The following is a 15,952-nucleotide window of genomic DNA, read 5'->3' on the forward strand; positions in this document are numbered from 1 at the left end:
CTCACCATTTTTAAGGATTCATTTTTTGTCAACAAATATTTTTCGAGCTGCTCGGACATGTAGAATAATTAAAATTTTTTCCAGAGGTCAACCAGTAAAAGTTGAGCTTTGCCGTGTTGTTTTTAGTTACAATGGTTGCAAACTAAAACATTATCACAATTACAGCTTATATGTTCAAATTGTTTCACAGATAGTCAAGCGTTGTTTCAAACTCTCGCTTACGACAAACCAACAAATTTGGAAAGTTAAAATTTCATCTATTATATCTGAACAAATAAAACAATCTCCCTTTGTCGTCAAAGTTCATATCCAGCCAAATTTCAGACTTCAAATTAGCCAATTCTGGTCGAATTAGTCTCAATTTGTCCAGATTCTCTTTGAACACGTAGTACAATTTCAAGATCAGCTCGTTAGTCTGTTCCTTTCCGTGAAATACTAAAGTTTTCATCTTGTCATCAGTGACCTCGAATGTCATGCTGAGGGTTTTGGCAATTAGATGTTCATTTTCCTTCTTCAGAACTGCGATTTCTTGGGTCAGCGCTCGATTTTCCTCTTTTTCTTGGGAATACAGCCTGAAATAATAAAAAAGAAGATTTAATCCGCTCATAACTTAAAACAGAGTGCTTATTTCTTATACAGGAGAATTTCAGAATAAAAAAACTGAAAAACATAATTTCAGGGTTTGGTGATGAATTTGGTGTTTTGAATCTTTACTTTTATTATAAACAGGAGAGCCGCTGATTAAACACTGTATGTTGATTTATGTTGACAACATTTCTCACTTTTTGAGCTACAAGCATCGCTTGTGATGAAACGCTTGCCATTTCGAACGTCTAGCCGCCTTGCAAAATAACAATTTCGTGCAAAAGTCTTGGAAGATTTTGGCTCTCTTGGATCTCGATCTTAATGTAAGGATCCTGTTCTTTTGTTCTGGTAAACTGAAATTCAATTCGAGATAATTTGAGGCAAGAGATAATGGCAAATAGGTCTAAATTGTAAGGTAAAAAAATCTGTTAATATAAAATTGTTTGTTTTTCATATTACTATGATCTGGGTCTAGGAAATAAACCCCCACGGATAAAAAAAACCCACTTAACTTTAGATAGAAAATAAACCTCCACGGAAATAAACCCTCATTTTAAAATTGAATTTCGGTCGTGATCATTTGCTCGGTTGTGATAGTTTCATATCAAGTCCCACGGGCCGCTGAGGCATGGCCAAACGCACTAAATGCGCAGATCTTTAAGAATAAAGTGGGGGTTTATTTCCGTGGGGGTTTATTTCCTATCTAAAATGAAGTGGGTTTTTTCCGTGGGTTTTTTTTTCGCAACCGCTAGGATCCGGGTTGTTAATTGAACTTCTTTTAACACATGTAACAGCTGGATAAAAATTGATTACTAACTTCAATTTGCGCTCCAACTCTTCAATTGCCTTCCGTTTTTCTGCAATTTCATTTGCATCTGCTCTGTTCGACTTGACCTCTTTTTCCAAAATATCCACTCTCTCCATCAAATGCTCATTTTCAGCCTTCGTTTTGGAAAACACGACCAATTTTTGTTGAAGAGATTTTTCATTGTCATCCGACTGTTTAAGTCGTGCTTTGAGCCGTTCAATCTCGGCTAGGGCTTCGTCTAACTCGGCTTTGAGTTTGGTCGATTCGGTTTTGAGCCGATCTCTCTCGTCTTTGAGTTTGTTTTTGTCTGTGTTGATTTTGAAGATATCATCTTGTAGAGTGTTAAAGTCTGTTTGTAATTGCACTTTTTGCTCCTCTAGTTTTGATATTTGACTCTAAAAATAGATTTAATTTAAAAAATAATGCACAAAAAATTGTTTTTACGTGGGCCCTATGCAGGTTTTGGGGCTTTAAGCACCAAAATTTTCACAAAATAACATTAGAACGCATTGTTTTTGACATTTTTTCAGTACTTATCAACAACCAAAGCTAAAGAGAGTGGGCTAAAAAACATATTTGGTCCCATTTTTGACAAAGAGAGTCTGAATTTTGAGTAATATAGTATAAATTCTAGAACAAAAACTCGGATCGAACAATTCAGCAACCCTCTTCTATCTTTAAAGACAAAATCAATCTCATTATCAATAAAAATTTTAACATATTTTATGCAAAATTGACGACAATTTTTTCAAAAACACGGAAAATGTGAAATGAAAACAATGGAATACCGTCTCCTATTCGCAAAACTATAAACCTCGATGACTCCGTGTAAAATACGAAAATTATCGAAATCTTTTTAATTGCAAATTCTACACTGCACGGGCTTTCTAATGATACCACTCACAACTCTCTAAGATGATTATATCGATCGGCGAAAATTGACTGAACTAAAAAACCCATTTGGGTATATAGTTCTGAAGTGAACTGAAACCATCTAAACTTTTCAGTGTAAATTTTAGAAAAGTCACTTACCCCGTCGAAAAAAAAGTTGGCGTAACTATTCGATGGAAAGTTTAAACTTGATGAAGTAATGAGAGATTTCGCGTAAACTGGAAGATTCCCATCACTTGCCGACATAATCTACAAATAATCAATAATTTATTTAACAAACAAACTCTGATAATATAATAATCAATTCTATGAATTGTTTCTGTAAAAACAACAAAGAAGGTTAAGCTGTCAAATAAAACAAATAAACGGAACCACTAAAAATGTAAACACCCTCGCAACGTATAAGTAAAGTGACAATGACGTAACATTTTTAACCCTTTAATTGGTAAGCTAAATTTGGTCCGAAGGTCCCCGAAATTCGCTATAAGCGAAATCCTCGACTACCGAACTTGAATTACTTGAACTTTAAAATTAGAAATTTCCAACTTGTACAGTAATTTAATCACCTTTTCATCGCTATTTTTGGCACTTTTCAACTTCTTTATCTCATCTTCGAGGTCATCGATGTCTTTATCTGCTTCTGTCAGCTCTTTTTCCAGACTCAAATTCTGTTTTTTCACTTCTTTCAATTCCCTGTCTTTTGCCTCCCAGTCGGACTTCAGCTTCGCTATTTCTTTCAAAAAATTGGCCTCTGATTGGTCAAACTCCGCATCCGCCTCCTCCAACGAATGCTTCAGATCGCTGATCTAATCGACCAATCAGCGTTTAGATTTCAAAAAGCATGTTTTACAAAAGTATGAAAATCAAAAACAAAACCTCTTTTTCCTGTAACTTTTTTTCCTTCTCCGCCTTTTCCAATTCGTTGCTGAGGGTTTCAATTTTCTCTTCCAGCTGCTGCATTTCAAGGGTTTGTTGTCTTTTAACTCCAGCTGTTATTTGCTCATCCTTTAAAAATTAACCATTTAAAATCTTAAAACTTAAATGGTTCAAATTTTTCCAACAACCAAAAATTGATTAACTTTTTCTAACAGTTGTTGAGTAAGCTCATCATTTTTAAGACTGATGGCACCAATTTCGTCCTCTAGCTGTTTGACCTCTGTTGATTTATCAGCCGCAGTTTTGAGTGCACTGTTTTGATCTCTGAGGTCTTCATTGTCTTCTTCCAGACTGTTCACTTCTTCTTCTAAGTGTTTGATTTTGTACTCTAGTGACTTCTTCAAAGTTTCTTCGTTCTTTTCATAAGATTCCTGTGCAAATTGAACCGCAACTTACTTTTATTATATAATATATCATTAAACATTTTCCCAGTATTTTGCTGTTAGCTTTAAACTAAACTAGTGTTTGCATCCAGAAAAATTCAACCATTGACTGCCTGTTGAAATTTGTTTTAATCCTTTTCGGTACAAAATATGACAAATTTTAATTTTCAGAAAAAGAACGAGGTTTGGAAAAAAACGATTTCTTTTAAAAACGACAAAAATTTTAAAGGAACTTCTGATTTTATTCAATGCTACCAGTAATTCTGCTGCATACAAAGTGCAACTAGTAGAAAAAAGGAATCACATTTGGAAAAAAAAATAAAAACAAGATATTCTGCGAGTTTTTGCTAAGATATATTTTATTTTCAATTACGGGTTGAACTATACAATTACAAATTCAAAATTTGGTTATATTTTTGACATTATCTTGAACAGTTTTAATTTACTATTTCTGATACAACTTTTAAAGATTTTTTTAGATTTAGCCAAAATAAAACAAGGAGTATTTTTGAAAATTTTTGTAAGCCTTGCCTTCTTCGATCTGAAACTTCCTGAGCCAATTTCGTAGGTTGCGTATCAAAAAAAAAAAAGCAAAATCCTTTTGACAAATCATTCCTTTTCCTATTTAAAAAAAACTTTTAGGACTTCAGAGACAAAAAAATTAATTCAAAGACTTCTCCTTCGAGTGGAAGGAAAATTTCCCTTTCACTCTAATTTTTTTATAATAATCATAAAGAACCAGTACAGATTTCAGAAAATAGAAAAAATGTCAGATATGCACTCAAAATGAGCAAAATTTTAAATGAGTTAAAACTTTTTCTGTTTCGTTCAACTATATTGAATGGACTTTTTGTTACATCAATAGCCGTTTCTTCTTTAAAATTTATGAATAAAATTCGAAAAGTTAACATAATTTTGAAAATTTGATTGTTTTCAAATACGATAAATGCTTTACCTTTCCTTGAATCCTTCTACTGAAATTTTTCCTCCATGAATATTATTTAGTTTCTATAAGGTGTTGTCTGAGATATTGAGAACACAGTGATCTTCAAGTAGAAAAGTTAGATTTGTTTCCTTCAAAATTTTTAGAAGTCCATGCCCTCGCTGTTCATGTTGTCTAACAAATCATTGTGTGATATCTTTCAATACAGCATATTTTCGTGCATTGAGTCATGCATTGATCAAATTTTAAAAGTGTTAAAATATTTTTGATTAAAAAAAACAGATCGAAGGTCTATGACTGATTTCAACCAGTTGTCAATACACAGTTGAGGTAGATTTGTGAAAAAATAGATGAACATAAATCCTGAGTGACAGATTTTCTAAAATTCGAAGCCTTTATTTTGGTTGCAAAGAGTAGAACAACTCCCTTCTTTGACTGCTAAGCTGGAATCCTTCACATAAACTACAGTAGGAACTTTATTGGCAATCGAAAACTATGTTGGAGACTTGACGATTTTTTGTATTTAAATTTTTAAATCTCTTTCCTCTAAAAATTGTGTTGAATAAAGCCTATTTGTCTTAAAACAATTGTGGAAAAAATGCCCATTGAAACGATAAATGATTTCTTTTTTATGATACCTGGAGACAATTATTTGGAGTTCAATTCATAAAATAATTGATGAGAAACAATTACAACTCGTAAAAGTCTCTTAATTTTACAAGAAAAGATTAATCGCAATAGCAGAGAAAATTTGAGTCAAGTGGTGTTTTAAAAATTGTGATGATGTTCAACTCCAAAAAATTATTTTATAGCCATGTCTGTTTTTTCCGATCGAAGCATGACTTAATTAAACAGTCCAAAGGGTTTCAGTAAAATTGAGGCTCTTGATCCGGAATTTTGCAATTCCCTGCCAATTTTTTAACCATAGAATATTCTTTAAAAATCTCAAATCGGAATTGCTCCAAATTGCTCCCATACATACTCAATACAAAAAGATTATATCTGTTCTCCCTTGTTTTACAAAAACTTGTAATTTATTGATTTGCAACTCATTCCTTAATTATGAATAATCAATTAATCAGGGCTTTTTTTTGCACTATTTTGTTACCTTATGTCAAATTCAATAACATTTTTTAAAGATTTGGAAAACTAATTGTGAAACCTTTTCTTCATATCCATGGAAGTTAGGTGCACACTGCTAGAAATTTGGTGATCAGCCTTTACTTGCAAAATTGTTTTGTTATGAACATTGCAAAATTTCTGAATATTTTCATTATTTTCTCTTTCGAGAAGAAAAACCATTCTGAGTGAGTATCAGAGTTGCCGATATCTTGGGACTATAATAAAAAATATTTCAGTTTTTTCATTAATCTTGAAGCGTCTAGTTTTTAAAATATCATGCAATTTACTACGAAATAATTTCTGGATTTATCGAGTAATGTTTTATGGATCGTCTCTTATTAGAATAACATGAGATCATTCTTCAAAGGGAAGGAAACTAGTTCCAGTTATTAAAGTTACTTACGATATTTTGCGGCTCAAATGGTTCTGTATTAAAGATACTTTTTTAGCATACGCATTGCTGACGTTAAGAAAATGAAATATTTTCGTGCGCTAATATCCGTAGCACTTTTTCAGTTTAGTATTATTTGAACTGTCTTGCATTGAACAGTAATATCAATTGATCAGTTTTTTCTTCAATTTTATCTCAAAATCTAATTAATTTTCAATTTTGATCGAAAAAGTATTTAGCTCCGTTCTTTTTTTGGAGCTGTAATATATAGTTAAATTTAGCTCAAAATACGTAATTTTTTACTTAATGCTTTTGTGCTGTACTGCGCAATTCAGCATGTGAAGCTTACAGTAAAACCGCGTTTAGTGAGGTTCAATCTGTTTATTTGGATATTGAATAGCAAAACCTGAATTTCGTTCAGGTGCGCTTTCAGGTTCTCAATTTCCCTGTCCTTGAGAACTATCGCCTCGTGCAGCTCCATCTTTTCCTCGTAAAGCTCATTGATCAGAACCCATAGCTAAAATATAAACAAGAAGTTGGAAAAAAAAAGAAAATAATCACCACATATAAACAAAAAATCCACAAATAATAACAAAATTGAATGACAAGAATGAATAACTAAAACGTAAGGCTACGGTTTTGTAGAGGTTTACAACAAACTATATATTTTTAATAAGCAAAAGTCCACCAGAAAGTGAAACTTTTACAACGCACAATTAACTTAGCGTGAGTCATGGTTTTCGTTGTTGCTAATAAAGAGCTGTTTCAAAAGCACAAAGAAATGATCAAAAGTAAAAAGTGAAGAGTTGACCATGTATAATACTGATTGATTGTTGAGAATTTTCTTGATGTTTTTGAGGTGCTTCTCTGATCAATTGTTTGAACTCTATAGTCTCTTATGTGCCATGAAATTTGAAACGCCGACAAACACAATGGGTGAATAATAATCAGAAAAATCAAAGAGCTCCCGGGCCAGTGTTTTCCGAAAATTATTTGAGATAAACAGTAAACAGTTTAAGCTCATTTAAAAATTTTTTTCTAGACATTCAGCTTCTTTCGTACACATTTTGTACACGCATGTTGAGGCGCCTTCCGTAACTGACCTATGTGCCAGACTGTGCCAGACAAAAGTAACCTCTGATCAGACTATCCCAGACCAAAGTGTCCACTGATCAGACTGAAGTTCGCTCGAAACACAGTGCGCGCTCGGAGTGAGCTCAAGGTTGTATCTGATCAGACCTTTCCAGACGGAAATGACCTCTGATCAGAACCAAATCAGACCATTGTCCAGACGATTTTTCGACCATGTCCCAGACCAAACCCAGACCATTGTCCAGACGATTGTGTGCTCAAAATTAATTCTGAACAGACTACTGTGCGCTCGAAAGTCACTCCTGATCAGATTATTGTGCTCTTAAAATCGCCTCTGATCAGACTAAATAATGCTTGAAATAGTCTGATCATTGAACGGTTTTCATTATGAACGAATCTCTTTAATTATGCAATAATACTTTCATCTCATAAATTGATCTTTGCAGTATTCAATTCATCTAAAGAAAAACAAATCTAAAAGTACTGCTAATGAAAAGAAAACCCAACTGCTGAGAAAAAAATTTACTTTACCATTAGTTCATATTTCTGACCTAATGGATGAATTTAGACAGCTTTCCATAAGAAACACCGTGGTCTACAGTTAATCAAAATTTCCTCTCAAGGGAACCCCCATATGCTATCAGCTCGAGATTTGTCCTTAATCAAAATATTGCTTTTTTGCCTCTTGGCAGAGCCAATATCTCTCAGTAAAAAAATGCACAAAAAAACGAAAGAAGAATAAGCGCTAGAGATGGTCTCTGAGATCAAACCCAATTGCGCTCGAAACTCCCTAATCAGACTAATGTCCTCCTGGGTACACCTCTGGTTAGACGAACCCAGACAGCCGTTACCATCCGCCAGTGACACCTGATCAGACCATCCCCAGACCGAAGTGACCTCTAGTCATAATATTGTGCGTTGGAACCAAATCTCAGAACCTGTAACCCTATTGTCTTGAAACAAACCATGTGAGTTGAACTTGGGCCTGATCAGTGGTCACTTCCGTCTGGCACCTCAACCTGGGGCACTTTTCTAACATCTCATCCAAAATTTCCCTTTTTTCCAAAACTTAATAGCTTGTCTAACAATTTTTCCGCATATTCAGCGCCTTTCTTTTGAATTTTCAAAGCTTGTGTAATCCTCAGCTGGTAGTATATCACGCTAAACAGACGCTACTTCAGCAGATCAAGGTTGTCTCTGGTACCATTGCCTTCCCGGTTTCGGAGATAGTAGGTTTGCGTCCTCTTAGCAGCAAATTGTGAGCAGTAAATTCTTAGCAGTAACTTCCTAGCAGTAAAGGGAGTTAGCTAATACCACACTTGACTTGTTACATTTGCCTTGTTTAACCTATGTACTTTCTTGATATTTTGTCCTTATTTTCCAGTCTTTCCTTGGATATTTTTCACACTCGTAACATTTCTCATCACAATTTTCTACATTCTCAACACGTATCCTAAAAAATTTCAAAACGTTCCCTGCATGTTATTCACAACTTTCTGACATATTGTCAACGCTTAACACTCTTTCTGTGCAGGTCTTCTAAACTTTCAGTAGTTTTTCCCAGGCCAAGGAACTTTTTAAAATTATATATGACAAGCGGAAACGAGCAATGACAAGTCGCAAAATTCAACGCAAATTGCTTACATAAATTTGGGTTGAATGAGTTGAAATTAGAGACATAAATTCAAAGCAATCAACGCAAAATTAAGTAGAAAAATTTCAAGGGTTTTTCCGACGTGTGAACGCTAGCTACCACCTACTTTACATAATTTTGCATTTCTAATAGCCGATCTTACATAATTTTACGTTGAAATATAGTAGATCTTAGATAAATCAACGCGTAGAACTCTGCGTATGAGACTCGAACGACTCACCACCAATGTGCCACAAAACCTTAGCTTTCCTAAAAATCGCCTGTTTATAAATCGGACTGGAACATCACGTTGCACATAATATTGGTGTTTCTAAGCGTAGATCGTACATAATTTTGCCTTTTCTAAGCTTATACTTTGATTAATTTTGCATTTCTAAGCGCAAATATTCAGTACTTGTTAGTTGCATATAGCAAAGCGTTGGGGTTCCGCAGACAATTATTGAATTTCTTTAAAATAAATTTTGACTTGAAAACGGGTTTTCGGTGACTTTAAAACGGACTTTAAAACGGGACTTAAAAACTTTAAAACAAATAACATGAACTTGACACAAAAATCACTTTTGGGATTCCAAAATTTGTAACCTAACCATAACCCCCACGCACAACCTCTGCCCTACTTTTCGCCAAACTCCTCAACCCTCACACACACAAACACAAGGCCATACCTAGTTCCCCCAAATCCAACGCAAAATTTTGTATGATCTACGCTTAAAAATTATGTAAGGATTGCGGTGAATGCATTGAATTCATGTAAGATCTGCCCAAACTACGTTCGACGCAAAATTATGTAAGATCTAAGCTAATTGTAACCCAAAATTATGTACAATTCTTGCTAAATTCAGCGCAAAATTTTGTAAGGTCAAAGGAAAATCCGACGCAAAATTTGTAACAACTAAGCTCGAAAACCCAAATTCATGTAAGATTAGTGGTGAATGCATTGAAGTCATGTAAGATCTACGCTATATTAGACGCAAAGTTTTGTAAGATCTACGCCAATTACAACGAAAAATTACATAAAATCCACGCTATATTCAGCGCAAAAATTTGTAAGATCAAGGTAAAATCCAACGCAAAATTTTGTATGATCTACGCTTAAAAACGCAATTTTATGTAAGATTAGCAAAATGCGTTGAATTTGTGTTAGATCTACGCTACTTTCAACTCAAATTTAGGTAAGATCTACGCTAAGTGCAACATAAAATTATGTAAGGTCTATGCTAAATTCAATGCAAAATTATGTAAGATCAAAGCTAATTCCAATGCAACACTACGCAAGATCTACGCTTAAGAACGCAAAATTATTTATGATTAGCGATGAATGTGTTGAATTTATATAAAATCTACGCTTGAGTGTAGATCATACATAAATTGAACGCATTCACCGCCAATCGTACATATTTTTTCGTTTTTTTTTAGCGTTAACACCTCGGCCCGGATCTTAAAGCCTTTTAGTCTTGATGCGCTTTCAAATTATTTTGTTCCACTTTTTCAGCAAATTTCTGACACAATATCTAGTCTTTCTGAACAACTTTTCTACGCTTTTCTGACAACCTGTTTCCCACTTCTAAAACGTACAAGTACTGCAACAACAATTATTGGAATTCCTATATTAAACTGTGGTTAAGAAGCTGAAATTGGACAGTTTATTAAATTGCTAAATTTATATATAAAATAGGCAGAAATCGCTGGTTTATGACGTTTTTAAGTTAGCGTATAATGTGTAGGAAAAAAATGATTTTTAAATAAGTTTCAATAATCGTCCAATTCAGTAAAGGTCCAATTATACAGAAATTTGACAAGAAAAGGAGATATGATAGAAAAGCATAAAAGCACGCTAGCATATTAAGAAAAATACGCTATCCCGTTCCAAAAAAAATCACTGACAGTTTCTGCAATCAAGCAAAATTGATTAATTTGTTGTCAATTTCAAAACCATTAGTTGTTATTCGTTTCTATTAATTCGATTTGAAATATAAAAGAAGCGATTTGAAGATGGCCTGACCTGTACAACAATATACAAATGTCAGCATATTGACAACAAGCAGAACCCATTAATTAAAGCTTTTAATTTGTTTGGCTCTGAATGCAAAAACCTCGGTACGTCATTTTTATGTAAAAATTTGGCACGTGTGTCCGGGGTGGAAACAAAATGCACCCACTAAGCTGGGGGTACACACGGAGAAAATACCACCCGAGTCGAGGTTTGGTGGTGAATTTTGGTAAGAAATGCGGTGAAATGAAAAAAATTTCACCGCTTATTTCTTACATCTTTTTGCGGTGAATGCGGTGAATCGCGGTGGATTATTTATTTTTACCGCGTTCTCAGTACTCTTACATACAATAGTCGTCCCTACCCGGGTTCGCACCTGTGAACTCCTGCATGCCTTCATCTGCTTATTCCACTGCTATTTAAAGAAGATTGAGTAAACGTTGGAAAGCGAATGCGGCGAATTCTTGTAAGAAATGCGGTTAACTTCCCGGTGAATTTTTGTAAGAAATGCGGTGAAATGCGGTGAAATATTTATTTTCAACGCATTCACCGCAATCAGCACTTTTCTTACAAAAATTCATCGCATTCACCGCATTTCTTACAAAAATTTACCAAAAAACCTCGACCCGGGCATTGTCGAAAGAGGATGAAAAACTATGTTGACCTCTAATCAGTATCTAATGGGTTGTTCTTCAAGGGTTATAAAGAAAATCTCGAAAAAACCATAAACTAATAATTTAAAGTACAACATTTGCGGATGTAAACAATATCATTGACAATGACAGAAATCTGCACGCCGATTCAGCAATACTGGCACAATCGAATTGCAATTTCAAGGCAAGAAGAAATTTTGTGCTATAGTTTCAAAAAATTCTGTAAGCACTTTTTTGGTTTCTGTTTAATCGATCAAACGATCTCTCAACTAGAAATGGTCTTTTTTCAAATGTGAAGGAGTCACGGAGTCAACATATGATCCATTATTTGTTAAACTTTCCTGGGGTAACTTTTAATTCTAAAAACTCCTTATTTTTTTCCCGAGTTTAAACAAACTTTGAAAGATAAGTCATTAACTCAATTAAAATTGCCTGTTTTATATAAGTCTTTTTCAGTTTTATATATTTGTTCAAAACTTTTTGTTTTCATTTTTCCGATAAACGAATAAAATATAATATGCATGAAAACAACATTTTAGTTGCACTAGTATTTTGGTTTAATTTCTCTTGATTTGAATAGGTAGCCAGTTCCGATGGCTTGCTGGCGCAGAAATATAGGCAGCTTGTGCACTCAACCAAACACGGTCCATTAGGAGATTCAGTTTTCGACGTTCAAAAACTTTTGTTGATAAATGTCGGAATGTTTATTTGACACAGAAACATTTCAATCTACGCTTAATTTCATGAACCATGCTTCTTACTACATTTTTGTTTAACTGTGGTGATAAACAAACTAAAGAGTGAAATCGTTCGCTGTATGATAGTAGGTCGCTGTATTTTTCAGTTACCGAACTGAGCGACAAACCAGACAAAAGCTAGCACTCACAAGGTAACCTATTCACCAATAATTGATCGAGAGCAAATCTTCAACCTAGATCCAAACCAGATAGCAGAAAAACTGATCAACTGTCCGGTGTGCCATTGAACATCCTTTAATTTCCTTTAATAATCACCGATTGCACCATTGCATTGATTCTTTTGTTTTTGTTTTTTTCTAAGTTTCTGATTACAGTGACAGTCAGCTGAGTTGTGATTTGTTAAAATTCCTTAAATTTTACTAAATTTGATTATACCTAAAGGCTAATTACAAAGGTAATTAAGGTGGAGACAGTGAAAAAACAAATACTGCAGTATTGATTTTTTCAGCTGATGGCCACTGTAATCAGTAACTTAGAAAGACAAACAAAAACAAGAAATCAACACAATCGTGCCATCAGTGATTATAAAGAAATGAATCTAAATGCTGCAAGGCGCTCCCGTACATCTTTGTAATTTTTCTGCTATCCTGATTAGATCTTGGTTAAAGAATTGCTCTTGACCGATTATCGGATTAATAGGTCACTTTGCGAGAGCTAGTTCCACCTAGATTTTTTCTGATCTGCCACTCAAATCGCTGACAGAACAATTACGTATAAAACAGTGAACGAATTCACTCGTTAATTTGCTATCACCACAGTTAAGATAAAAGGTACAGAAACAAATGGTTTATGAAATTAGGTTCGGATTTAAAGCCTGTGTCAAACAAATTTTGCGACAATTATACACAAGAGTTTTATAACATCGGGAGACGAATCTCCTTGTGAACACTTTTTGGCTGAGCACTGCGACTCCTAAGGCAATTCAAGTACAAAGTGATAGATCACCTCACAGGCCCGCAGTTTTCTGGGCTATGGAAAAGCTTTTTATAATTCTGCTCAAGCAAACTATCATAACTAACTACCTAGGCAAATCCAGCAAAGTTATACCAAAAAAACAAGTGCAACTAATATATCGTTTTTATTCATTTTTGAAAAACAATTTATTGGTTTATCGGAAAAATGAAAAAAACCTATGAACAGATACAAAAACTGAAAAAAAAAACATATGTAAATTTTATTTGATTAGTGTTCAAAACTTCTCCAAACTCGTAAACATCAATATGGAGCTGTTTAGAATTACAAGTTCTTATAATTGCAAATTCAACATGCAAGGTATTTCTAACTTTTAATGAATTTTTTTGCACTCTAAATCTCCACGTTGGACAGTAGTTCAATAGTTCTGTTGAATAACTCAGTAGAAATAAAAAGGTAGAAAAAGTTACATTTCAGCAAATGAACGATACCCTGGACCCGCACTGTGGGGAATCATCGCAGCGTGTCAAATGTCATTACAAAATTTCATTGCGTTTTGAACATACGGCAATTTGCTAGGCTCTAGGAGACGCATCAAATAATTAAAACATTACTAATAGAAATTTGGTTTTTTGCCTGCCCTCCCGCACAACACTATCAGTATTTTCAACCTTAGATTCAAATGTTAATAACTATATTCATAAAAATCAACTGTTATCGACTTGATTGCAATCTCATTAAAGTACCACCCATGGAAATCCTATATCAATGGCAGTATGTGGTATAATCATACTCCCATTGATTTACCTCAAAAGAAACTCAAGTAAGGCAAAAAAAAATTACGCAGAATTTGGCACTATGCTAAGAATCGCTGAGAACATGAATTTCATTGCGGATTTAGTGAATCATGGTGGGTTTTTTGAATATCTAGTGAACGCTGAAAAAGCCAATTGTTTCTAAAGGAGAGCACAAACTCAACAATTTGAGAATTTTTCAGAGGAACTGTTGACAATATTGTAGATTGCTGCCCTGTTTTGGAATTTGTCATTGGCAGTGAAAAGTTGCGTCAATCTTTCCTAGCACTTAAATTGCAAAGACTTCGCAATTGTGTGCAGAAACTTATAGAAATCTTCAAAAACAAAACGCCTTCTCAAAATTTCAAGAATTTTACGAGAAGTGTTCAGCAGGAACCTGCTTTTATTGCTCGATCAAATACTTACCCTCTGAACAAAAATCCGGACAAGGAAAAAAAATTTAAACACTTTTTGTTGCCTACGTTTTTGTTACTCACCTGTCATCGAAAACGCCAACCAGTTGTATCTGCAACCGACCCTGACACCTGGGTCTTACAACTCTAAGGATCGGAATACGACACTGACTACGCTGCATCTCTCGTTGCTGTCGTGACTCTTCGAAATGAAGATCTCATAAATATTCATCTCCTGCAGGATTGGTTTACGCAAGTTGAAAGCAACGCTCTACATAGGAGTATTTAAGCTCGTAAAAAAGATATTCTTTGAAAATTACCTGAAAGCAAGCGTCTTGTTGTCAGCTCGTCATCAAAGAGTTTCCAACTGCATCAAAGTCTCGACAAAGAAGCGCAACGGTTTCTCGTTTAACAATCAATTTCAGCAAAAAAATTCAACGTTTGCAACAAATCTGCAAGCACTGATTACAACGCTTGAATTGACACAAAAGCAAATGGATTTTGGGGGTACAATTTTTTTTTATTTTTCTTTATAGTGATAATTTTTAAACCGTTGGTGAAGTTATGCCCAAAAAGGAAGAAAAACACAAAAAAAACAAGCATGGGAGGCGGCTCAGGGCCCTCTGCAGGACAGGCTATAACAAAACGAGCAACAAAAATGTCTGAAAGAAGGACGGTGTATACTAGGACCAAAAAACGTAAATGCGTAAAAAAAGTGTCACACTCCTACGCAGCACCAATTTCTGTCTCAGAGAATGCCGGTGTATTAAACATGTATCTGAGATTAATAATACTCATTGTCTTCTTGCGTTAGAGGGGAATCTAGAAACCTAATTAGTACAGTTTCATTTCAAATTTTTAATGCTGCGCTTACAGCATAGCATATTGGTGTACGTTTGAAGTTCATTGCATTTTGTGGTAAACTCAAATAGGCTGCTATAATGTTTATTAGTGGGTGTTCACTGTTCCGTCCATTCGTTGAATCTCAACTTTATACTTTTTTGTAAAAAAAAATTGAAAATACCTTAGAAAAAATTAAGGTGCTGTATAACGGCAGCCTCTGACATACAAGTGAGCTGCCTATGAGTGTGAAACTCATCTTTGTCTGATTTTGTAGTGTTGCGTTTCAGTATGTGTCATTTATTTCATAAGTTTTTGTTGCTGGTTTCTGTATGGTTTGGTTTGCAGTGGACACTGCGCTGCCTCCCATGCAAGAAAACACTACTTTTTTCAGTTTCCAAAATTTGTTGTAATTTTTTAAATTTAAAATTGCCTCGCGAAATTTGTATGCTTCGTTGGGTTCCTTCATGCATGACGGTCGAATATAATAAATTTCACGCAGAACAAAGTTTTGTTGAATCTGGTCCTCCAGAAGCCGTATAATTGCATGTCCACCATGCAAGGTGGTGCTAAAACTCTTAAGTTTTTAAATCGGCTACAACTTTTTATAGGTTTTTTTCACTCTAAATCTCCTTTTTCGCCTTTCATATATCTACATTAACCATAAAATTTTAAGTTGAAAAATTAAAGTTAAAAATTATTGAGATATTTGGATTTGTTAACTTGTTTAAATCGAGGTTTTTAAAACTTTCAAAAATCTTTGAATCCCTCAAAACGTGTTACAAGT

General features: G+C 34.3%; 1 protein-coding gene across 2 annotated transcripts in view; it reads right to left on the reverse strand.

Annotated features, from left to right (window-relative positions):
• Positions 1-232: 232 nt before the first annotated feature.
• LOC142357107 (uncharacterized) overlaps positions 233-15,952 on the reverse strand; it is a 36,458-nt gene continuing 20,738 nt past the window's right edge. Inside the window, exons 4-10 of one of the 2 annotated variants that reach the window (XM_075408830.1) lie at positions 6,466-6,576; positions 3,364-3,591; positions 3,161-3,289; positions 2,851-3,090; positions 2,426-2,533; positions 1,403-1,788; positions 233-572 (exon numbers count right to left, since the gene is read on the reverse strand). In XM_075408830.1, the coding sequence (XP_075264945.1) occupies positions 254-572; positions 1,403-1,788; positions 2,426-2,533; positions 2,851-3,090; positions 3,161-3,289; positions 3,364-3,591; positions 6,466-6,576 (1,521 nt within the window). In that variant the 3' untranslated portion in view covers positions 233-253. The remainder of the gene's footprint in view (positions 573-1,402; positions 1,789-2,425; positions 2,534-2,850; positions 3,091-3,160; positions 3,290-3,363; positions 3,592-6,465; positions 6,577-15,952) is intronic. The other variant, XM_075408875.1, reaches the window with a different exon arrangement.

This window comes from Convolutriloba macropyga, chromosome 1 (genome assembly GCF_964194025.1).
Source record: "Convolutriloba macropyga chromosome 1, txConMacr16.3, whole genome shotgun sequence".
In the NCBI taxonomy this organism is placed as follows: Eukaryota; Metazoa; Xenacoelomorpha; order Acoela; family Convolutidae; genus Convolutriloba; species Convolutriloba macropyga.